Raw genomic sequence first — 25,863 nt, 5'->3', positions numbered from 1 at the left:
TCCAAGGACAGCATGAACAGCTGGCTGCCTCAGAATGACTGCATTGTGCCTGCTGCCAGGATAGCACCAACAGCACGGGTTCAATTCCCATTCAGGCTGAGGTAGACTTGGAACCTACCTCCTTGCCTGCCCCATGTTTCATGGGGAGTGGTGCCCGTCAATTGTGTCTCTCTCTTTAATAGAGAGACATATGCTTATTGTCCCTCATAGACTATGGTAATATCTACCTACCCATACATATAGGAGCAGGCCGGAACTGTTGGATTAGAGGTGCATGGTATGTAATGTATGTCTCTAAAAATAAAAGCTTCTGAGTGTAAAAAGACTTGGCTTCAGTTCCTGGTAGCCTTCACTACCAGGCTGAGTTGCAACAGTGGGCAAAGCAAAAGCTTATGAATTCTAAATATGGATAAATTAAACTCCTCAAGGAAAACTTACTGCACAGTTGTGACATACATAGTAAAAAGGATTCTGGGGTTTTTCCATTTTCTCAGTTGTCACTAGAAAGTTAAGGAGAGTTTGCCCCTTTGCTTTGAAAGATATTTTGCTCTTGGCAATTGTTACAAGTCCGCTACACAGGAAGATGGAAACTATTATTGCTCTCACACATAATTGTTTGAAGATTAATCATATAATGTGGTGAAAAGATACTGTACCTGAACATTACAAGCTTTGAATGGTCCATTCTTGATAATGCTGCACTGTTTCTGAGCCCATGCATCTCGATGGGTGTTAACTGAACAAGGGTTTTTGTTTTTCTTTACATTTGTGCAGGAAGATGACACCTTCCAGCTGTTTCCAAACTCCTCCGCGTTTACAACCACCAATTGGTTTCTAGTGGTAAAGTCATTTTGTACATTGCCATCATAATTTCCACACAATCCACAGATGGTACCCTGTAATGCCCAGTAAAGGTGACAATGGTTAGACTTGCTTTCATCCTCTCTTTCTGATGTTCCATTTAAAAGGTGATTTTAAAAATAACTTGTTGGTGGTGGGAGAGAATGGAACTGTGTACCTTATCATTCCAAAGGCATCATAGTGGTTTGCATCAGTCATTGTTCATTTACAAACAAAATAAGTTTACTAGCCCCATTTTAGAAAACCCAGTGTCCCTTTAGTAGATCATTAAAATGGTTACACTTGGTACTGTTAATGGTTTTTCAGTAATCGAAAATAACATCGTTTGACTAGCGATTAGCATTTTGATCTCTGTATTCTCAGTGTTTGCTCTAACTTTTTTTTTAATATATTCCATGTCAGGATATGAATGTTGCTGCTAAGGCCAGCACTTATTGCCCATCAGAGGCTGCATTCAAAAGGTGGTGGGGTGGTTTTCCTCTTGAAGCACTGCAGTTTTTGTAATAAAAGTGCACCCACAATGTTGTGAGGTAAGGAATTACAGGATTTTGACCCAGCGACCTTTGAAGGAAATACATGGTATTTTTCAGTCAGGATACTGTATGACTTCAAGGAGAATTTGAAAGTGATGATGTTTCCCTGCACCTACTTCCCTTGTCTTTCTCAATGATGAAGGTCACATATTTAGGATTCTCTGCTGAAGAGCCCTTGGTGAGTTGCTGCCCTGCAACCTGTAGATAGTACAGCGTAATGCAGCCACACCACCACAACCTGATATGGGTGAGGGGGAGGAGTCCTTTAGATGTTTAGACTCGTGGGTAAGTTGATGATCAAGCGAGTTGCTTTGTCTGGGATGGCATCAAGCTTTTTGAGGGTTGTTTGAGCTGCACTCATCCAGGCAAGTGACTTGTGTCTTGTGGATGACAAGCTTTGAGGGATAAGGTGGTGAGCCTCTCACTGCAGAAAACCTAGCCTTTGACCTGTTCTAGTAGCCAAAGCATTTATCTGGGCTGGGCAAGGGGGTAACCCTGAGGATGTTGATGATAAGGGACTCAGCAAAGGCAATGCCATTGGATTGGTCATTACTTGGCATTTGTATTGTAGAAATGTTACTTGATGCTCATCAACCCAAAGCAGTCAATGAACAAGAGAAGATAAAGATTCGTTATATAGATCAGTAGTTATGAGTGTTGGATATTCAGTGTGTTAAAAATAAGCAAAAAGATCTTTGCAGTTCCAATGAGTCATTGCAATGATGCTGTAGTGAATAGAGAATCAATAATAGTCACTCTAGTCATCTTACTCGCTCCATATATTCTCATGAAATAAGATGTCAAAACATTAATTATTTCCATATTTAGTACTGTTTTAATACTGTAATGCTCAGTAATGGTGATTATATCAAAGTTAAATCATCCAAAGATCTGAATTTTAAATTGAATAGGTTGTTTTTTCCCACTGCATGTTATTCTCTAAAATCAACAGGAAGGCTAGCTTCTCCTCCAGTATTTGTTATTGGTGCATTTTGACAATTAGTTTCCAGGTGTGTTTCATGTATTTTTGTTTAGATTCAGTTAGAGAAGGTCCCAAAGTTCCCCACTGGATGGTAAGTTGTGAAAATCAAGCTCAGGCAATGAAAATTGTAACAGGAAACCACAATGCTAACGCAACGTGGCAGTGTGTGTTATGTCAGCTATTAACTGTCACTCCACCTCAGAGCAATTAATCATATGTGAACAGGTTTGAGATATTTCTACCAAGAACAATGATAAGGGTTTGTTGTCAATGTAAGACTTACTTGTTCAAAAGATTTCAAGTTAATATAAAGAGCATCTTTTGTAATATCATCAAGGTTCAAGAATAAGCACTTACCTTAAAGGAGTGACTGAGTTTAATAGTCAAGCTTGTTTTTTTGTCCCAGATCAATACCAGTCCATTTTTCATTTCAATTACAAGGTAAATGCCAAGATAACGCACTTCATATGGAATGTGTTTTCTGCTACTAAATTTCACCACTTCAAACTTTCCATCTGAGAGTTTTATTTCAAAGTTCTGAAAGGTTTTAAATAATCATATTAGAAAAATATCACATAAAACAGACGCACATAAATTGCACCATCCATCTATTGGGCTCAGCCTGATCGGAAAATTATACTGTGTGTTATAATGACACATGGAGTTATTAATGTACAAATTGTCCAGCAAGTTCAGGGGATTTAGAAATGAGTTGTGAACCTCCAGAATTTACTGATCAATTTATGCTGCTCCACTATTCGCTTTGTACAAAAGGCATCTCACCCTTCTCAGCATAATGTTTAAGACCTTTCTGTTTTTGAAAATGAAGTGCTCATTAAGCTCATCACAGAAAATTCAGTCTGATAATCACAACGCAAGTGCCTTTTTAATGACATGATTTTCCAATGCCAATCAACTCTCTGCTCCAGAAATGGAGCAATTGAAACTGTGGAGTCTCTTTCCTTTGGGTGGTTAACTGTTCTTAGAGATTTTTAAAATAATCAAGTTATACATTTTTTATTTTTGTTCTTACCTTTACTTTATGCTTCTTTTCTCTTTCTTAACCTGACCTTCCTCTCCACTTTATTTCACATTCTGTATTTGATTAGATTCTAATTCACCCATTTCAAGAGATCCAGTTCTCAGTCTCTGGTTCTTTCTCAATCCTTAAATCTAATTGGTTAAGGAAATATACTGTTGGCCCCACTGGATACTGAAGTTCCAGGTGTCCTTTTGCTGCACCATGTCATTATCAGCTTGCGCAAATAGCACACTACGGTATAAAAATGTTTTGAACTGAAACATGCCTAAAAGAAGTCACTTGTGGGAATGGTGTATGGGCCTCCTAATTGTAACTACACAATTTATTGGAGTTCTTTGAAGGAGTCACATGTGCTGCGGATAAAGGGAGATAAAGTGGATGTACTGTACTTAGATATCCAGAAGGCATTTGATAAAGGGCCACATCAAAGATTATTGCAGAAAATAAAAGTTCATGGTGTAAGGGATAACATGGATAGAAGATTGGCTAGCGAACTGGAAGCAAAGAGTAAGCATAAGTGGGTCTTTTCTGGTTGGAAGGATGTGGCGAGTGGTGGGATCAGTGCTGGAGCCTCAACTTTTTACAATTTATATAAATTACTTGGATGAAGGGACTGGAGGGATAGTGGCTAAATTTGCTGATGACACAAAGAAAGGTAGGAAAGTAAATTGTGAAGAGGATGTAAGGAGACTACAAAGTGACATAGATAGGTTAATTGAGTGGGCAAAGACCTAGCAAATTGAATATAATTTGGGCAAATATGAAATCGTTCATTTTGGCAGAAAGAATAAAAAAGAAGCTTATTATCTAAATGGTGAGAGATTGAGGAGCTCTGAGATTCAGAGGGATCTGGGTGTCCTAGTGCATGACTCACAAAATATCAGTAGGCAGCAAGTAATTAGGAAAGCTAATAGAATGTTATTGTTTATTGTGAGGGGAATTGATTACAAAAGTAGGGAGTTTATGCTTCAGTTGTACAGGGCATTGGTAAGACCACATCTGGAGTGTTGTGTACAGTACTGGTCTTCTTATTTAAAAAAAAGGTGTAAATGCTTTAGAAGTAGTTCAGAGAAGGTTTACTAGACTAATACAGGAATAGGCAGGTTGTCTTATGAGGGAAGGCTGGACAGGTTAGGCTTGTATCAGCTGGAATTTAGAAGAGTAAGAGGTGCCTTAATTGAAATCTTTAAGATCCTGAGGGGTCTTGACAGGGTGGACGTGGAGAGGATGTTTCCTCTTGGGGGAGAATCTAAAACTAGGGGTCACTGTTTAAAATAAAGGGGTCACCCATTTTAGACATAGATAAGGAGAAATTTTTTCTCTGAAGGTTGAGTGTCTTTGGAATTCTCTTCCTCAAAAGGCAGTGGAAGCAGAGTCTTTGAATAATTTTAAGGCAGAGCTAGATAGACTCTTGAATAACAACGGAGTGAAAGGTTATCGAGGGTAGGCAGGAATGTGGGGTTGAGGTTACAATCAGACCAGCCATGATCTTATTGAATGCCAGAGCAGGCTCGAGGGGCCGAGTGGCCTACTCCTGCTCCTAATTCGTATGTATGTTCGTATGAAAAATATCTAACTAACAGGCATACCGTGGGATGCCCGGCTCCAACAAGGTCCAGCTCAAAGAGTATGCTCTTTGCTGGAATTTGTCTAAGAAAGAGAGAAGAGAAAGAAAGTAAAAGTAAGAATAAAAATAAAATATATAAAACTTGATTTCCAATCGAGGGCCAGTTAGCTCAATTGGCTAAATGGCTGGCATGTGACTCAGAATAACGCCAACAGTGTGGGTTAGATTCCCATTCCGGCTGAGGTAGACTTAGGACCTGCCTCCTCACCCTGCCCGCCAGAGTGGAGGTAATGGTAAACCACCAATGACAAAAACTGCCTAGTGGCTCAGGATGAAGTTTCGGCAGACAATGTGCCAAGGACCTGCCTTCAGGCAGAGTACGTGTGTATGACCATTCTTCTGTCACATCACTTACAAATTTGAAAGAGAACATTTTTTTTAAATTGACATCTATCTAACAAAATTATTAGTCATAATTTAATGGTCAGGGCGGTGGTCCTGTCCACCGGCTGGAGATCTGGCAGCAACCCCAGCACGGCCTTTTCTGGGAACCACACCAGGGTGAAGTCCCACTGAAGCAGCCTACTGGCTGCTGTTGGGATTCCCGGCTGCACTAGGGACCATTACCCGCTCGCTTCTGAAAGCTGCTGGCCAATCAGCACCAGCAACTCTTCACTGCTGCAGGCGCCACAATAAGCTGTTGCCATTGCAGGAGGCCCAAGAATGAAAATTGTCGCTGGAGTTCCTGAACATAAAGCGAGTGGTGCGGAATCACGGGGGCCAGTCAGGGAAGCCCCGACAATGGATGGGGGTGAGGGGGGTTGGGGGGTTGTTGTGAAGGACAAGGGACGTCTTACCAAGGGACCTTCCCTTGCCACCAGAGGGTCCCTCTGTTGAGCAAAGGATGCATGAGGAGGCCCCAGGTGTACCCACCAGGGTTTACCTGGCAATTTACCCAATTGACATGGCCACCATCTCCCATTGGTTCAATGCCAGCAGCAGCAGGAAGAGGCCCTTTAGTGACCACTTGATGGCCTCAACTGGCCTCCTGAGGGGAAAGCCGTTCCCAACCATTCCCCACTCCAGAGTTAATGGATGGGGAGTCAGGAAAGTGAAGTGCTGCACCTTCCTGCCCCATATTACTGCCCCCACATTCACTCTGAGGGGAGCGTTAAATTCCACCCATTAATTCCCAGTGCAAGAATTTCACAGATTGCAAGATGTTACTACGCAGGAACAGGAGTAGGTCATTAAGCTCCTCATATCTTTTCCTCCATTCAATGAGATCAAGGATGATCTGTGGCCTAATTCCATATACCCATCTTTGTTACACATCCTTTAATAGTCTCAGGTAACAAAAATATATCAGTCTCAGATTTGAAATTAACAATTCACCTCTCATCCATTACTGTTTGTTCTAAACTTCTTCCATGCTTTCTGTGTAGAAGTATTTCCTAACTCTACTCCTGAAAGATCTGGTTCTAATGTTTAGGCCCTGTCCCCTAGTCCTATACTCACCACCCAGCAGAAATAATTTCTACCTATACCTAACCTGTCAGTTCCCCGTAATATCTTAAAAACTTCAATCAAATCACCTCTTAACCTTCTAAATTCCAGGGAATACTATGCTGATGAATTGATAGCACAAATAGAAATAAGTAAATACGCTCTGATAGCCATTACAGAGGCATGGCTACAAGATGACATAGATTGAGACCTGAATATTGAAGTGTATGTGACACTTAGGAAGGACAGGAAGCTAAGGAAAGGTGGAGGGGTGGCTCTGTTAATTAGCAATGGTGTTAGTACAATAGAGGTTACAATGACATACAATGACGGGAAATCAGGATGTAGAAACAGTTTGGGTAGAGATGAGAAATGATGAAGGCAAGGAGTCACTTGTGGGAGAGGTGTACAGGACCCCTAAGAGTAACCATATGGTAGGACGGGGTATAAAGGAAGAAATTCTGAGAGATTGTCAGAAAGGTATGGCGATAATCATGGACAATTTTAATTTGCATATAGTGTGGGAAAATAGGATGGGCAAGGGCAGCTGAGATGAAGAATTCATAGAATGTTTCCCAGGATAGCTTCTTAAAAAAAACGTGTTCTGGCACCAACCAAAGAGCAGCTTATGCTAAACCTGGTATTGTGCAACGAGAAAGGATTAATTAATGACCTCATAATGAAGGCACTCCTAGGTAGCAGCAATCATAATATGATTGAATTTTACATTCAGTTTGAGGGAGAGAAGAGTGGGTCTAAGACTAGTACTTTAAACTTAAATAAGGGCAATTCTGAGAGCATGAAAGCACAGCTAGCTCAAGTGAACTTGCAAATTAGGTTAAGGGATAGGTCAATAGAGATGTAGTGGCAGACATTTAACGGAATATTTCAGAATACACAGAATAGATATATTTCGATGAAAACCGAAAAATTCCAAGGGGAGGACCCACCATCTGTGGGAAACTAAAAAAATTAAAGGTAGTTTCAAACTCAAAGGGAAAACATGTAATTGCACAAAGACAGGTGGTAGGTCAGAAGATTGGACAGAATATAAAGAAAATAGCAAAGGTTGATAAGGAAGGAAAAATTACAGTATGAGTGAAACTAGCTAGATATATAAAGAGTAAGAGTTTCTATAGATATTTAAAGAAGAAAATAGTTAACAAAGTGAGCATGGGTCCTCTAGAAAGTGAGCCTCGAGAATTAATTATGGAAAATAAGGAGATGGCAGATGAATTGAACAGATATTTTGCATCAGTCTTCACTTGAAAGGGTACAAATAACATCCCAGAAATAGCTGTAAATCAGGAAATGTAAGGGAGGGAGGAACTCAGGAAAATTACAATCACCAGAGAAGTGGTACTGAGCAAATTGTTGGGGCTGTGGGCTGACAAGTCCCCAGGTCCTGATGGACTTCATCCTAGGGTCTTAAAAGTGGCTAGTGAGATAGTTGATGCATTGGTTTTCATTTTCAAAAAACTCCCCAGACTTGGGGGAGCTTCCAATAGATCAGAAAATAGCAAATATAACTCCTTTATTCAAAAAGGGAGGGAGACAGAAAACAGGACACTACAGGCCAGTTAGCTTAACATCTGTCATAGGGAAAATGTTAGAAGTTATTATCGAAGAAGTCATAGCAAGGCACTTGGAAAAATTCAGGGTAGTCAGGCAGAGTCAACATGGTTTTGTGAAAGGGAAATCATGTTAAACCAATTATTGGATTTCTTTGAAGAAGTAACATATGGTGTGGATAAAGGTGCATCGGTGGATATACTGTATTAAAATTTCCAGAAAGCATTTGATAAGGTGCCACATCAAAGATTATTGTGAAAAATAAAAGCTCATGGTGTAGAGGGTAACATATTGGTATGGATAGAAGATTGGCTAGCTAACAGGGAACAGAGAGTTGGCATAAATGGGTCTTTTTCTGGATGGCAAGATATGACGAGTGGTGTGCCACAGGGATCAGTGCTGGGACCTCAGCTTTTTACAATTTATATAAATGATTTGGATGAAGGGACCAAAGGTTTGGTTGCTAAATTTGTTGAAGACACAAAGATAGGTAGGTTAGTAAGATGTGAAGAGGGTACAAGGAGGCTACAAAGGGATAATAGATAAGTTAAGGGAGTGGGCAGCGATCTGGCAAATGGAATATAATCTCACGTGTCAGTGCAGACTCGATGGGCCGAAGGGCCTCTTCTGCACTGTGATTCTGTGATAATCTTGGAAAGCGTGAAATTGTCCATTTTGGCATCAAAAATGGAAAGGAACGCTTATTATCTAAATGGTGAGAGATTGCAGAGCTCTGAGATTCAGAGGATTCTGGGTGTCTAGTGCATGAATCGCAAAAGGTTAGTATGTAAGTACAGCAAGTAATTAGGAAAGCTAATAGAATGTTATTGTTTATTGCGAGGGGAATTGAATACAAAAGTAGGGAGGTTATGCTTCAGTTATACAGAGCATTGGTAAGACCACATTTGGAGCAACGGGTATAGTATTAGTCTCCTTATTTAAGGATTTAAATGCATTGAAAGCTGTTCAGAGAAGGTTTACTAAACTAATTCCTGGAATGGGCAGGTTGTCTTTTGAGGAAAGGTTGGACAGACTAGTCTTGTATCCACTGGAGTTTAGAAGAGTAAGAGGCGACTTGATTGAAACTTATAAGATCCTGAGGGGTCTTGACAGGGTGGATGTGGAGAGGATGTTTCCTCTTGTGGGGCAATCTAGTACTGAGGCCACTGTTCAAAAATAAGGGTTCGCCCATTTTGGACAGAGTTAAGGAGAATTTTTTCTCTCAGAGAGTCATGAGTCTTTGGAATTCTCTTCCTCAAAAGGCAGTGAAAGCAGAGTTGTTGAATATTTTTAAGGCGGAGGTGGATAGATTCCAAAGTCCTTGAACGTGCTGTCACCCTGTACCCATCTTTCCCGGAACTCCATGTTTGAATCCAGATCAGGTTTCCGTCCTTGCCACAGTACCCCAAAGTCACAAATAACATCCTATGTGAATATAACGAAAGGTAAACTATCCTTCCTCGTCCTTCTAGATCTGAAATGGTTGACCCCATCTTCCACTATTGTCCAGCTGGGTGAGACCCCTCTAATGACTTGAAGTAATTATTCACCATGTCTGCAGTTGCCATATACTCATTGACAATATCAGCACTATCAGTATTCAAGGGGCCCACATTGCCTCTGACTATCTTTTCTTTAATATCATTGTAAAAAATGTTGGTGTTGATTTTGATATCCCTTGCAAGTTTCTTTTTGGACTAACGTTTTTGCCAGAATCTTTACAATTTTAAGGATTCTTTTGTATATGTTTTCTTTTAGTTTTATGTTTTTTATTATCAACTTTGTGATTCATGGCTTCTTTTTTGGCAAGTAGTGCTCTTGCCCTTTAGGGGAACAAACTGGTTCTGTATGAGTTAAAATCTTTTTTGAACATTTCTCACTGCTATTCTATTGATTTACTCATTAACAGTTCAACCCCATTTACTGTGGACAGCATCTATCTCATCCAATTGAAGCCAGCCTCACCTAAATCTAGAGTCTTAGTAACTGTTCTGTATTTCTCCCTTTGAAACACAATATTGAACTCGATCACATTGTGATTGCTATTATGTAAATATACAGACTCTATTTGGCTGTAACTAAATCTGGCCATTACTCACTATAGAATCTAACATGGCTTTCCCCCTTTTTGCTTCTAGGACATTTTTTGTTTATTCATTTATGGGATGTGGGCTCTTCTGGCTGGGTCAGCATTCGTTGCCCATCCCTAATTGCCCTTGAGAAGGTGGTGCTGAGCTGCCTTCTTGAACTGCTGCAGTCCATGTGGTATAGGTACACCCACAGCGCTGTTAGGAAGGCAGTTCCAGGATTTTGACCCGGTGGCAGTGAAGGAGCAGCGATATATTTCCAAGTCAGGATGGTGAGTGGCTTGGAGGGGAACCTCCGGATGGTAGTGTTCCCATTCGTTGCCTGCCTTTGTTCTTCTAGCTGGTAGAGGTCATGGGTTTGGAAGACGCTGTCAAAGGAATGTTAGTGAGTTGTTGCAGTGCATCTTCTATATCGTAAACACTGCTGCTATTGTGCGTCGATGGTGGAGGTGGTGAATGTTTAAGCTGGTGGATGGGATGTTGATCAAGTGGGGCTGCTTTGTCCTGGACGGTGTCAAGCTTTTTGAGTGTTGTCGGAGCTGCACTCATCCAGGAAAGTGGAGAGTATTTCATCACATTCCTGACTTGTGTCATGTAGATGCTGGACAGGCTTTGGGGAGTCAGGAGGTGAGTTACTCGCCGCAGAATTCCCAGCCTCTGACCTGCTCTTGTAGGCACAGTATTTATATGGCTAGTCCAGTTCAGTTTCTGGCAAATGGTGAAATATTTAGCAATAGCATTGTCATGAACATCAAGGCGAAATAGTTAGATTCTCTCTTGCTGGCGATGGTCATTACCTGGCACTTTTGTTTTAGAAAACTATCCTGAACACAAGAAATTCACTGCTTTTAACACATGAGATAGTCTGGTTATACCAGCCTGCATAAAACTTAACATCCCTCAATTAAACATCTCTGGTTTTGCTACATGCTTGTCTTACATGTATTTGCTGCTGTCAGTGGGCCTTTATAAAACTCCCAATATGGTCATAAATACCTTACCATTTCTTAATTTTAGCCATAAAGTCTCCGCTGCCTACTTAGCTCTCATTATATCTTCTCTTATCATTGAAGTAATTTCATCCTCAATCACAAAAGCTACTCTTCCTCCAATTCTTCCCGTAGACATTATAGCTTGCTTTTTCAGTAGCCATCTTGACCACCTTGCATGTTCCAGTAATGGCTCCCATGTCATACACTCAAAGTTGAATTTGTGTCTGCAATTCATTCAACTTTTTGCCTTATACTCTGTGCATTTGTAGAACGAATACCTATTTGAGCAACGCGGACAAACCCATCCTTCTTCTGTAATGTAGTTTCTCTCATACATTTCTTAATTCACACCCCTGAATCAATTACTTTCTGTCTTTTAGATTTCCCTTTGTCTATTGTGCCCTTTTGTTTGTTTTAGAGTTATTGTTTGTATTATCTTTACAAACTAAGTCCTCTCCCCAATCTACTCACATAAAGTCCATGTGACTGCCCTATTCATTCTTTGCACTAGGATCCTGGTCCCAACCTGGTTCAGCATGGGTACACTTTCCTCGAGTCTCAGTATTGGTACCAGTGTCCCACAAAATGAAATTTCTCATGTCACTCTTCCAGTCACATGTCCATTTCGCTAATCTGCTTATTTCTCTTCCAATTTGCATGTGGTTCGGGTAAAATCCAGAGATTCTAACCTTTGAAACACTGTTTTTAATTTAGCTCCTCATTCCTGACATTGCTTTTAGCTGGATACTATTAAGAGCATGGAACAAAGAGCCAGTGTTGCTGAATGTATGTTAGGCCCCGAGCCAAACCACCCACCTACCTCGGCTGAATAACTCTCAGTGGAGGGTACTGGCCAGTGTTCCCTCTGCTCCCTTGTGGCTGTGTGGACTCGAGTCTGCACATGTGCAGCAGCACAGTGCGCATGAGCATGCAGACACAAGAGAAATCCGAGAAAAATGGCATCCCGGGAAGCTCAGACCCAGGACTTGGGACAGAAAGCTAATACGAACATACAAACAAGGAGCAGGAGTAGGCCATTCGGACCCTCGAGCCTGATCTGCCACTTAATAAGAGCATGGCTGATCTGATAGGAACCTCAAATCTGCATCCCACCTATCACCCCCTTGCTTATCAAGAATCTATCTACCTCTGCCTTAAAAATATTCAAAGACTCTGCTTCCACCACCTTTTGAGGAAGAAAGTTCCAAAGACTCTCCGAGAGAAAAAACTTCACCTCGTTTTCTAAACAGTGACCCTCTAGTTCTAGATTCTCTGACAAGAGGAAACATCCTCTCCACATCTACCCTGTCAAGACCCCTCAGGATCTTATGTGTTTCAATCAAATCACCTCTTACTCTTCTAAACTCCGGTGGATACAAGCCTAGTCTGTCCAACCTTTCCTCATAAGACAACCCACCCATTCCAGGTATTAGTCTGATAAACCTTCTCTGAACTGCTTCCAACACATTTACATTCTTCCTTAAAAAAGGTGACCAATACTGCACACAGCACTTCAAATGTGGTCTCACTAGTGCCCTGTACAACTGAAGCATAACCTCCCTACTTTTGTATTCAATTCCCCTCACAATAAATGATAACATTCTATTAGCTTTCCTAATTACCGCTGTACCTGCGTACTAGCCTTTTGTGATTCATGCACTAAGACACCCAGTTCCCTCTGCACCTCAGAGCTCTGCAATCTCTGCAACCATTTACGTAATATGCTTCTCTTTTATTCTTCCTGTGAAAATGGGATATTTCACATTTTCACAATTCCAGGAAAAAGTGGGATGGTTAGTCACGCCGATTACCCTGTTCACTTACCCCCAGAAAGATTTTGATTGATTTAGAGCATGTTGTACCCGTGGTCCCACAAGGCATGTTTTCAGTGATTATCCTGAAGGTGCCATTGGAAGTCATATTTCCACAATAATCCTGAAACAATCATTAGGACAGAATTAAAGACTAACAGCTTCACACAATAAATAATTTAAGTCTATAGATATACCACAAAAGAAACTTACTCAGCTTAAAAAGTTTGAAATTTGAAGAGTAAAAGCAATTATAAACTGATTTAGCATCATTACACTTGTTAAATTATTGATTTAGCATCATTACATAGTTAACTTTTGGTACTGATTTAAGCTTCAGATTGTATTGTACATTATCATTCTTTTTGTTCCATTTTAAAATAAGATAATTGTGAGTAACAATGGAAAGGCATATTTGTCCCACAATACCTGTGCAACAATATATTCACAGTCTCCGTCAAAATTGTAGCGTTTTCCATCAAAAGTGATGTAATTCCCATCTCCATAAGCCACACAAGTTCCATGACATTGTTGTTCTGTGCAGGTCCACAATCTGTTCTTACATTGACTTAAAAAGTCAAATAAGATGTACATTAACCAAATTAGATTAACAGTTCAACAATTACATCTTGCAATTCATCTTAATAGAAAAACAAAAGTGAATGTTTACTACATACCATGAGTTACAGTCCACCTGTACAATGTCCCCAGAGCGGTATTGGATGCCATTGTGTGTACATGGGCACTGACTTATAGGAATACAGCCACCACTTTCATCAGAAACTAAACCTTCAGGACACACACATCCAGAGGTACAACCTGTGGCATACTGAAAAGTGAAATAATTGAAAGTTTTATGTAACCGTGGAGGAAAGATATAAGGTGCCAATGAACAGATATCACTGAAAACTAGTGGACAGGTACAAAAATTAAGTAAAAAGGATATTTGAGCTGGAATATAAAGATTAGGTTGCTTCAGGGTAGTGCATTCGGGAAGGATATATTGGCCTTGGAAGGGGTGCAATGCAGATTCACCAAGGTGATATTGGGACTAAAAGAGTTAAATTATGGGGACAGGTTGAAGGGACTAGGCTTGCATTCCCTCAAGCGCAGGAGATTAAGGGTGTTCTAATTGAAATCTTTAAGTTGATTAGAGGATATGACTCAATAGATAGAGAGAAAGATATTTTATTCATTTTAAGGATGTCAGTGTCGATGTCAAGGCCATTATTTATTGTCCATTCCTTATTTGCCCTTGAGAAGATGGTGATGAGTTGCCTTCTTGAACCGCTGCAGTCCATGTAGTGTAGGTACACCCACAGTGTTGTTAGGGAGGGGGTTCCAGGATTTTGACCCAGCGACAGTGAAGGAACAGCAATATATTTCCAAGTCAGGATGGTGAGTGACTTGCAGGGGAACTTCCAGGTGGTGGTGTTCCCATCTATCTGCTGCCCTTGTCCTTCTAGGTGGTAATGGTCGTGAGTTTGGAAGGTGCTGTCAAAAGAGCCTTGGTGAGTTCCTGCAGTACATCTTACGGATGGTACTCACTGCTGCCACTGTGCGTCGGTGGCGGAGGGATTGAATGTTTGTGGATGTGGTGCCAATCAAGCAGGCTGCTTTGTCCTGGACGGTGTCAAACTTCTTGAGTGTTGTGGGAGCTGCACTCATCCAGGCAAGTGGAGAGAATTCCATCACACTCCTGACTTGTGCCTTGCAGATGGTGGACAGGCTTTGTGGAGTCAGGAGGTGAGTCACTAGCTGCAGGATTCCTCACCTCTGATCTGCTCTTGAACCCATATGGATGATCCAGTTCAGTTTCTGGTCAATGGAAACCCCCAGGATGTTGATGGTAATGATAATACCATTGAACATCAAGGGAGATGATTAGATTCTCTCTTGTTGGAGATGGTCATCGCCTGGTGCATGTGTGGCGCAAATGTCATTTGCCACTCGTGAGTCCAAGCCTGGATGTTGTCCTGGTCTTGCTGCATGTGGTACAGACTGCTTCAGTATCTGAGGGGTTGCAAATAGTACTGGACACTTTGTAATGATCAGTGGACATCCCCACTTCTGACCTTATGTTGGAGGGAAGGTCATTTTTGTGCTGGGGAGCCCAGAATAAGGGGGCATAACCTTAAAAAGCTAAGCCATTCAGGAATGATGTCAGGAAGCAATACTTCACACAAAGGGTTGTGGAAATCTGGAACTCTGCTTCAATTCAGTCAATTGAAAATTACAAAACTAAGGTCAATAGAGTTCAGTTAGGCAAGGTAAGAGATGTGGAAACAAGGCGGGCAGCTGGAGTTAAGATATGATCATTCATAATCTAAATCATGGTAGAATGGGCTCAGGAGGTTGAATGGCCTACTTTGCCTAATGTTCCTAAGGTCCATGAGCTACTACATTGCCTTTGTTACACATTTTAATAGAGAAACTGTAAGGACAAGAAAAGAAGCAGCTCTGAGCACATAAAACACAGCAGCTCCAAGTCAAGAATGAAGAATAATATTTAAGAATCACACAAGCTTATCTGGCCTCTAAATAGTTGCACAGATAATACCCTCATTAGTGGCACTTACACACTCCATCTCAAGGGTTTGGCAGCTCTTCTCACATTCTGTGCCAGTGCTTTCAGCTGAAGCATTACTGCAGTCAAAGTAAACCATGGGAGCAAAACAAGCTGGAAAGCAAAGCCAAAAATGGATTTAGACACATGAAAGGAATATTTTTTGATCTGAACAATTACTTTTTTACAAGATGTTACCTTGAAGTTTTAGCTCTTTTCCAATACACTCTAGCTTCCCTTGATCGCAGGTACTACAATAAAATAACAGGACAACATTACACACTGAATTCAGATTCTTCTCTTCTCAGTTAAATCATTAATTAGCTTCAAAGGCTCACCACAGGGCATCCTCCTCATGGATGACCTCTCCTGCTGGCACTACCGACCCCCTGTGGTAGCACGGACAACTGGAGCGTGGTACACATTTACCAGTGTCCTCCATGTAGGTTCCATCAGCACAACCACATCCATCCACTGGCACAAAGTCAATCTCACATGTTTTATCTGGTGCTTCTAGGGACTGGCAAGTATGACGGCAGCTTGTCATATTGTAGCTGTAGACCAGAGTCTTGGGACAGATAGTGTATTTGGCTGAAATCAATAAACACAGGCAACTTGAGGAATTCCCAAACTTCATTTCCAATTAATCTAAAATAAATAAAGATAATACCTTTTGAAAAATATTGCTTCAGAGTGGCAGATATTACCACAATGTGTTACTCTGTATCAACCACTGACATATAAGTATGGCAGGCAGAGTAAACAAAGGCTAGAAAACGGACAAAAAAGGAACTTTTCACTAATTAGTTGTATATACTCCAATGCAAGGAATCTAGCGAATAAGGCAGATGAGTTGAGGACACAGATAGAAACTTGGCAGTATGATATCACAGCTATGACTGAAATGTGGGTTAAAGGAGGGCATGGATGGCAGCTTAACATTCCTGATTACAGGATTCTCAGGTGGGATAGAGAAGAGGATAAAAAAAGGAGGGATGCAATATTGGTTAAAGAAACAATCACAGCTGTGAATGGGGGATGAAATACTATAAGGATTATCAAATGAGGCCATATGGGTTGAACTGAGGGACAAAAAGGGGCAATCACACTGCTGAGGGTATACTATTGACCCCTAAACAGTCAAAGGGAGAGAGGAGCAAAAAGTTCGGCAAATTGCAGAAACAATAAGGCAGTGGCAGTGGGGGATTTAACTGGGTTAAAATCAGTGTAAGAGATAGAGAAGGTGCCGAATCCTTAAAATGATTGCAGGGGGACTTTTTTTAGCAGGAACATAGCAAACACAACAAGAGTGAGGATGGGGCAATTCTGGTTTTAGGAAATGAAGCTGGGCAGGTGGAAGGAGTATCAATGGGAGAGCAGTTAGATGTAATGTAGTTATGGAAAAGGAAATAGACAGACCAAGGGTAAAAGTTTTAAATCAGGGAAAGGCTAATATTAATAAGTTGAGATGTCATCTAGCAAAAGTGAACTGGGAACTGCTATTTGAAGGTAAATCCCTGTCATTCCCAGGCAAAAATAGAGAGAGTTCAGATCAAATACATTCCCACCAAGGAAAAGGCTGGGACTCCCAAATCTAGACCCCCCTGCAGGCCAAACACCATATAGCATACAATAAAGCAAAAAAGATAAGCTTGTGTCGGATGTGAGAGCTTAATACTGAAGAAGGCCTAGGGGAATATAAAAACTGCAGGGTGACATTTTAAAAAATATAAATTAGGAAAGCAAAGAGAAGGCATGAAAAAAATATTGGTATAAAATCAAGGAAAGCCCAAAGATGTTTTATAAATACTGCCAGGGGCCAAGACCTCACACTCTATATTTTTATAAAACATAATATCCTCATGGCTACTTTCTAAAATTTTAAAAACTGGACAAAGACTTTTAAAATGGCTGCAGCAATGTCTGTCTGTAACCATGCACAAAAGGAGCTATTTGGCAGTATTGAAGCAATTTGCACCTCATTATCTCAAAGAGACCCCAATGACCCCCTGTGGGCTGCAGAGACCAAATTCAAAGTAAATTATACATAAGCCATATACATTTCATGAGCCAGGCCTGGCCAACCGGACCCTGCAACTTCCCATTAAAAACTTAATGGTTGCAACATTAACAATCACAGAGACCAAACAAAGGGATACACACCCTTTGTCAACACCAAAGTGGAGATGTGGAAGACATGTAACATGACCCCCTTCCCCCCCACTCCCTCTCCCCACCTTTGCTGGTGGAACCTATAATATTGCCTTGTGGAGCTGCAAAGCTCAGTCTGCTATCTTCCCATCTACCTAGCAGCAGCACAGAAAAGGGGTTCTGTCCAGGTTTGAATGCTTGACCCCAACTACACTGTTTTGACAGGAACTTCTATACCATCGCCTACAAGACTGATTCATCTCTGTGTGCCTTTCTCATCATGGAAGTCAACTCTACTGGAAAAGCGAATTATCTAGTGTCAGTTCAGCCTGCCAACCTCTGTGAAGGAATATACCATTGGTCTTTGATTCTGGATGCATGTGAAACAATAATTCTTTTGTCTGTGGTCTTTGTCCTGTAAATCTTTCTTTCTTTATCCCACCTTTACTGTTTTTCTTTATCCCACCTTTACTGTTTTACTCTCGCGTTTGAGTGTGTGAAAATAAACTAACCCTCTGAGTTCATCCTATCTCGAGTTTGCTGTACAGTTATTTATAGAAAAATTGGATCACTCAATATGTGAAAAATTGCCTAGGTATGTCCTGTACACAAAAAGCAGGACAAATCCAACCCGGCCAATTACCGCCTCATCAGTCTACTCTCCATCATCATTAAAGTAATGAAAGGGGTCATCAATAGTGCTATCAAACAGCACTTGCATAGCAATAACCTGCTCACTGATGCTCAGTTTGGGTTCCACCAGGGCCACTCAGCTCCTGACCTCATTACAGCCTGGGTTCAAACATGGACAAAACAGCTGAGCTGCAGGGGTGAGGTGGGAGTGACTGCCCTTGATATCAAGGCAGCATTTGACCAAGTGTGGCATCAAGGAGCCCTGGCAAAACTGGAGTCAATGGGAATCAGGGGGGAAACTCTCCGCTGGTTGGAGTCATACCTAGTGCAAAGGAAGGTGGTTGTGGTTGTTGGAGGTCAGTCAACTCAGTTCCAGGACATCACTGCAGGAGTTCCTCAGGGTAGTGTCCTGTGCCCAACCATCTTCAGCTGCTTCATCATTGACCTTCCTTCCATCATAAGGTCAGAAGTGGGGATGTTTGCTTATGATTGCACAATGTTCAGCACCATTCGCGACTCTCAGATGCTGAAGCAGTCCATGTCCAAATGCAGCAAGACCTGGACAATATCCAGGCTTAGGCTGACAAGTGGCAAGTAACGTTCACGCCACACAAGTGCCAGGCAGTGACCATCTCCAACAAGAGGGAATCTAATTATCATCCCTTGACAGTCAATGGCATTACCATCGCTGAATTCCCCCACTATCAACATCCTGGGGGTTACCATTGACCAGAAACTGAACTGGACTAGCCATATAAATACTGTGGCTACAAAAGCAGGGAGTTGAGGGTTATGAGAAGCTGGCATGAAAGAGGAGTTGAGGCCTGGGGCAGATCAGCCATGATCATATTGAATGGCGGGACAGGCTTGAGGGGCTGAATGACCTATTCCTGCTCCTATTTCTTATGTTCTTATGTTCTAAGAGGAGCAGGAGGAAAGACGTCACAGAAAGCTTGAGTCAGGGGAATGGATTTTTTCAGAGAGAACATAAGGCTTGAGCATACAAACATACATGTGAGCATATTGATCAAGAGCAGGAGTAGGCCAATCGGCCCCTCAAACTTGTTCTGCCATTTGATAAAATCTGATTGTGGCCTCTATTTTCCTGCTTGCACAGATACAATAAGGTGGGGCAAGGCCATGGGGGAATTTAAAAATGCGGATCTGAATTTTAAAGTAATGGTTTTGGGAATGGAATACCAATGTTAGTCAGTGAGGAGGGCTGTGATGAGCAAGTAAGACTGGATATGAGCAACCATTTTGGTTAAGTTTGAGTTCATAGAGTGGAGGCTGCTGGGCCCATCACAAACACATTTGGGTTACCTGAAGTTGTAAGGGACTAAGGCAGGGTGGAGATGAGCAGTCATTTAGAGTTGGAACAATGTGATTTGCTGATGGATAAGATGTAGGTTGACAAAATCTGCCAAGGTTGAGGCCAGTTTGATTCAGCCTCAGCCTCAGACGGCAGTAAGATGGGGAGTGTGGTGGAGCCAGTGTCAGTGCAATGCCCATTACATTATGCTAGTTCATGGAAAGCACAAATATGTAGAGCTACCTCACAGTTATCTTTTTACTGCCCCTTGGTGAATTTTTCTCGGTATATAATATGAGACTACAGCAATGGAGAAAGGACAAATGTTTCACAGTTATTACTATAAATCTGGCAGAAGTTGTGCTTGATGCAGAGATAAAGAAAGAAAAAGACTTGCACCTTTCAAGATGCCTGGATGGCTCAAAGCACTTTAGTGTAGTTGCTGTTGTAAGGTTGGAAATGCGGCAGCCAATTAGTGTACAGCAAGCTCCCACAAACAGCAACGTGACAATGGCCAGATAATCTGTTATTGCGACATTGATTGAGGGACAAATATTGGCCAGCACACCAGGGATAACTCCGCTGCTTTTCCTCCTCAAAATAATGCTATAGGATCTTTTACATTCACCTGAGAGAGCAGAAAGGGCCTTGGTTTAAATCTCATCCAAAAGACAGCACCTCTGACAATGCAGCACTCCCTCAGTACCACACTGGCATGCCCTGCAGTGTATTTAAACCCACAACCTTCTGATCGAGAGGTGAGAGTGCTACCATCTGAGCCTCAGCTGGCACACAAACAGTCTCCTTACTTAAGGAAAGATATACTTGCCATAGAGGGAGTGCAACGAAGTTCCATTATATTAATTCCTGGGATGGAAGGATTGTCCTTTGAGGAAAGATTAAATAGACTGGGCCTTTATTCTCTGGAGTCTAGAAGAATGAGAGGTGATCTCATTCAAACATACAAAATTCTAACAGGGGTTGACAGGATAGATGCAGGAAGGATGTTTCCCTTGGCTGGGGGGTATCTAGAACCAGAGGACACAGTCTCAGGCTAAGGGGGAGGCCATTTAGGACTGAGATGAGAAGGAATGTCTTCACTCAGAGGGTGGCGAATCTTTGGAACTCTCTGTCCAAGGGGGCTGTGAAGGCTCAATTGTTGAGGATGCTCAAAGCTGAGATCGATAGATTTCTACATATTAAAAACATCAAGGGATACAGGGGTACTGCAGGAAAATGATGTTGAAGTAAATGATCAGCTGAAATGAATGACGGAGTGGGCTCAAAGGGCTGAATAGTCTACTCCTTCTCCTCTTTCATATGTTCTTATATTGTTATACTTACAGCATACATTAGCTCTCCAGTTTGAAATGATGATGCCTTTAGATGCACAAGCCTGAACATATGATGAGAGGGCAGCACACATGTAATCCTCACTCTTTTCACTGTTGCAGCTGTCATATTTACATTGCTGTAAAATAACAGTGTAGTGTTATCTCACACTTAAGGTGTAAATAAAGATTGAATGAATAAATATTCCTTCAAATAGAAACACTCAACACAGAAACACTCAACACAGAACAGAATATTCAAAGTATAGCCTTGTGCATAAGTCGCACATTTCTAAGTTTGTAATCATTTCCATCTTTGTGTCCATCAATACCACGTTGAGAAATTCATAAACCATATCAGAGCTGTGACTTTTACATTGGTTCAACCAATACAGCAGTTTTTATAGTGATAAGGATCATATACAATGACACAGGAACTTTTGGTACCTCATAGTATTGATTGGGATTGATATGCGAATGGCATTGAGAAAATGCAGAGTCATCAGCGATTAGCAGGCCACACCAATGCTTAGCGTACTTATCTAGAAAAATAAAGGAGAAATGAGAAAGTAAACATTTCTAACAAATTAATTTGCTGCAAAAACATTTTCCCAAACTGCACTTTAACCATTATGGGGCAGAAATTCTGCAGAGTTTCCACTTATCTCCAACTGTAGGTCTGGCGGGAGACCAGCAGGACTGCTGTGGAGTTTCAGCCCCTGTGTTACTCGGTATGAAACTCCCACGTGTAAAGTATAACATCATACTGATGTTGATTTTCACCTTGGGTTCTGTTGCAGCATGAGCTGGATGTGTCTGGGCTCACATAAAAATCCAGCACCTAACAATGGACCATATTGTGACAACTCAGGCTGATGTCAGGCTGCTTCTCAGGCTACCATCAGGCTCATCAACACGGACTCAGATATTTGAACCTTACTATGCATCTCTCTTGCTATATATGCATCAAGCCTATGGCATGCTCATTGAAGGCTTTCATCAATGTCATTGATACATGCACCTTCTTTTTTCTTGCACTTGGCAAATGTGTGTGGCTGGATATAGATGCTGTGAGCCAGGACTGCAGGCTCCTCAGGGAAAACCTTGACATTTTCTTTCTGGGCCTAATTATGGGCATATGGTGGATTGTTTTAAAATAAAAACACCTTCACAGCCACTGGCACCTGGATAATCCTGGGGAAATGGTGAAGGTGAAAATGAGTAAAGTAGAAGACCTTTTTATAATGGATATACTATTATTGTGTACAGAGCACCTAGATCTACATATGTCAAATCAATCATGCCCTGAATTTTGAGATATTCTGTCCCTCGCAACAAAAAATCATACTCCTGTTCTGCTGTTGCTGGTTATCCATGGGGAAAGTGATGCTGCCATCTGATCTGGAAAACATCAGGAACCTGTAAACACATGAGGAGACTTCAGGCTAACTGATGTTACTAATATTGCCTGAGCACTGCTTGCTCTGGAACTTGACTACAGAGCAGCTTGCAACGTGCAACACAAATTTGTTGGTGGACCACAGTCTCCATATAATGTACATTGTTTCTTAGTTCAATTCAAGTAAGCCTGCTGTCATATATGTTTATGATTGGCAGATTAATGGCAGATGGCAGTATTCATCCTGTGGTGCCACCTGACTAGCCTAACTTCACCTACTTCCTTCCAATAGTTTAGATAGTGACAATATCTGGTTGGGCTGGTAAGTGACAAGTAACATTCGTGTACATAAGTGCCAGGCAATAACCATCTCCAACAAGGTAAAGTCTAACCACCTCCCCTTGACATTCAATATGTTACCATCACTGAAACCCCCACCATTAACATTCTGGCTGTCTCCATGAACCAGAGATTCTACTGGGACAGCCACATAAATGCAGTGGCTGCTGGAGCAGGTCAGAGGCTGTGTATTCTACAGCAGGTGGCTCACTTCCTGCCTTACCAAAGCCTCTTCACCACCAACAAAGCACAAGTCAGGAGTGTGATGGAGTACAGCACCTGCCAAGCCTGCCAACCGCACACCTCAAAAAAAAGTGCTGAAGGTGTATAGGAATGTCATGACCTGCAAGTTCCCATCCAAGACACACACCATCATGACTTGGAATTATATCGCTGCTCCTTCATCACTGCTGGGCAAAAACCTTGGAACTCACTGCTTAACTGCACTGTGAGAGTACCCCCTTCAGTGCATGGACTGCAGCGGTTCAAGAAGGAGGCTTATTTTTAACTGTCTCGGGGAAACTAGGGATGGGCAATGAACGATGGCCCAGTAAGCTACAGCTGCTATCCCAGAATCAAAAAAAGGGGACACCCACTGACACAAAGAGTTAGTTGGGGATGCCGAAATCTATATCAAAATCTTTCTTTAACCACTGAGTTGTCCAACCCGAGATCCTAAAAACCCCAGCAAATATCTCCCCAAAAATCTCAATGACACCTGATGGTTGTAAGGATGGATGGAATCGTCCCAGATTTGCACAAAGTGTGGTTACAGGGAGGGGAAAAGATGTTTTACTGGTTGGCCGCATTTTTGCTCCATATTGACCCACTCCTGGTCCCACCTCATTAATAATGCATTCTCATGAAACATGGCGGGTCATTGGCAGGGCAACCTCTGATTTTCCCGCCTCACCGTCACCTCAGGCCTTCAGTAATCCAGGTGCCATATTTAAAGGGCGCCTCTGCGCAGAGCTAGCTCCCTCTATGGGATCGGAAGCTGCTGCAAAGCCACGGCTGCGGAGGAAATATGCTGTCCCTGAATTTAGCAATGCCTCCCTTGGGTGAATTTAGCAATGCCTCCCTACTAGATCCTGTGAAGCCCTCTACTCCCCTGTTCTGGGTGAAGACCAGCAAGCAAGGGCACCAATCCAGCATGGGAGGCGGTGGCAGTGGTGGTCAAAAGAGGACAGCCACCCAATGCCTAAAGAGGATGAATAATCTCCTCCATTCCGCCAGGGTAAGCCACTTTTCTCATCACTCTCAACTCACACTCACAAACCCATCATGCATCCACAGGGATCTCACTCACTGCCAGTTCAAGGGACATCGCCATTCACTCTCTCACCCACACCTTCATCTGCCTTGTGGATCATGTCCTCATCCCATCCATGGCACCACACATGCCAGGCATCCTCCTCATCTGGCCTGGCAGGCGTCCTGCTTACACACTCTCCATCGGTATTCATGCAGGACATGGTGGCACACAACAAGAGGGAAAGGTCATAGACAGGTGGAGGAATGCCCGGCATCAGGGTCCTCACAGATTTTGAAAATAGACCAATCCAGCTGGCCAGCGATGACCGGGACCAGTCCTGTGTTGACGGTGAGGTCAGCGGTGCTCTACCAAGTGAGGATCCAGCAGTGCAACATCCATCAGACAACCATGCTGTGAATCAGTTCCCTGTTCTACAGCCCCCTGCCATGCATTAATTATCTCTCCTTGCTTTCGTAGGCATATCTGGGAAACAGCCAAGGGGTTCCACGAGCCAGGTCCTTGACTCAAGCCCCAAAGACACCTCGGAAGAATAATCTGATGACACCCTAGTTGAAGACCCATCACAGTGTTCACCCACACCTCCACCAGCGCAGAGACACACACCTCCATGGGACCTAGTTCTAGAGTAGCCTCGAGACCACAATCTGGTGAGCACATCACACTGTCTGATTCACAGCAGGTGGAGGCAGGGACTTCCCAGGTCTCTGGAACTCAGATGACTGCTGGAGGCCAGAAATCTGCTGAGTTTGAGTCAGATGACAAGTCTCTGGGCTCAGTTTACCTCAGTTACTGGAGCTGCAAAGGCAAGCTCAGTCACTCCGAGAGTGTCCGGCCCAGCCCAATCCCATCTTCCTGTGACACCAGCAGCTCCAGCTCTACAGGCCGAGGAGGGTGCTACTGCCACTCAGCAGGACCCCGAAAGCAGGCCAGAGCCCGCCAAGTCTCAGCCCTCCAAAGGATGCCCGCCACGGTCATCACAAACAGGGCGCAGCAGTCAGCAGGCTGCCTCTACCTCTGCTGTGGATATCCAGGGAGCAACAAGATGTAGTGGTGGTGTTGGGAAGATTAAGAAGATGGAGTTACACAGCCTGGGCATGGGTGTTGATCACTTGTACATAATGTTCACTATTGTAAATAAACTCCCAAAAATGTCTCCTTGCCCAAGGCTCCTTGTTCTCATGAGTCAGAGTTCGTGTCACTCAGATGTGAAACCTTGGTTCCTGCGCAAGGTAAAGGCAGGTGTCTCAGTCCAAGGCTGTGCAGTCTGTAACCTTCAGAGCAAAGTGATGGTCGGCTTCACACTCACTGGGCACATTACTGATGCCTACACCTCGATGGTGCTTGTCATTGTCAAGGGCAGGCATCACAGAGTTCCGTCATTCTCTCTGTGTGCTCTCAGGACCTCTGAGGTGGGGCTGGCCCCCTCATCTCTTCAGCATATGTCCGGTGCTGGTGCGATCCTGAAGGGGTCAGGTGCTGAAGGCCGACAAAGGATCAGATTCATTTAAAGTTTCACGGCTGCGTCTCCATGATATGACCCTGATCACAGAGCGCAAGCGAATTCCCCTGAGCTAGGCAGGAGGCAGACATTCACAAGGGCAATGTGAAGATATATGGAGTGTCCTCACTGCATATCATCATCGTCCTCCAGGAATCGAGCTACTATTAGGGCCTCCGCTATGTCTCCATCACATGAGCCTGAGCACTGAGGGAATGTGCACTGCCATCAGCCACACAGGAGTCAAACGTTCACAGATGCAAGGTGAGGATGTCAGGACTGTCCTCACTGCATCTCATCATCATCCTCTGTGAATCTTGCGGCTATGAGGGCCTCCCAAGCGCGCCTGCCTCATCTGGCCAAAGCGATGGCCTCATCATCGGCATCCCCTTCAACTTCTCCTCA

At 42.6% G+C, this 25,863-nt stretch overlaps 1 protein-coding gene across 1 annotated transcript in view; it reads right to left on the bottom strand.

The window, feature by feature from the left end:
- LOC144685061 (mucin-5B-like) overlaps positions 1 to 25,863 on the bottom strand; it is a 287,277-nt gene that overhangs the window by 227,559 nt on the left and 33,855 nt on the right. Inside the window, exons 15-24 of the mRNA XM_078549595.1 lie at positions 21,394 to 21,488; positions 20,960 to 21,086; positions 15,858 to 16,110; positions 15,718 to 15,770; positions 15,533 to 15,633; positions 13,631 to 13,782; positions 13,383 to 13,521; positions 12,967 to 13,077; positions 2,734 to 2,913; positions 657 to 896 (exon numbers count right to left, since the gene is read on the bottom strand). Coding sequence (XP_078405721.1) covers positions 657 to 896; positions 2,734 to 2,913; positions 12,967 to 13,077; positions 13,383 to 13,521; positions 13,631 to 13,782; positions 15,533 to 15,633; positions 15,718 to 15,770; positions 15,858 to 16,110; positions 20,960 to 21,086; positions 21,394 to 21,488 — 1,451 coding nt within the window. The remainder of the gene's footprint in view (positions 1 to 656; positions 897 to 2,733; positions 2,914 to 12,966; positions 13,078 to 13,382; positions 13,522 to 13,630; positions 13,783 to 15,532; positions 15,634 to 15,717; positions 15,771 to 15,857; positions 16,111 to 20,959; positions 21,087 to 21,393; positions 21,489 to 25,863) is intronic.

Source organism: Cetorhinus maximus, chromosome 9 (assembly GCF_964194155.1).
Source record: "Cetorhinus maximus chromosome 9, sCetMax3.hap1.1, whole genome shotgun sequence".
Taxonomy (NCBI): Eukaryota; Metazoa; Chordata; class Chondrichthyes; order Lamniformes; family Cetorhinidae; genus Cetorhinus; species Cetorhinus maximus.
The sequence above is the reverse complement of the archived record's forward strand: the minus strand, read 5'-3'. Positions and strand labels throughout refer to the sequence as shown.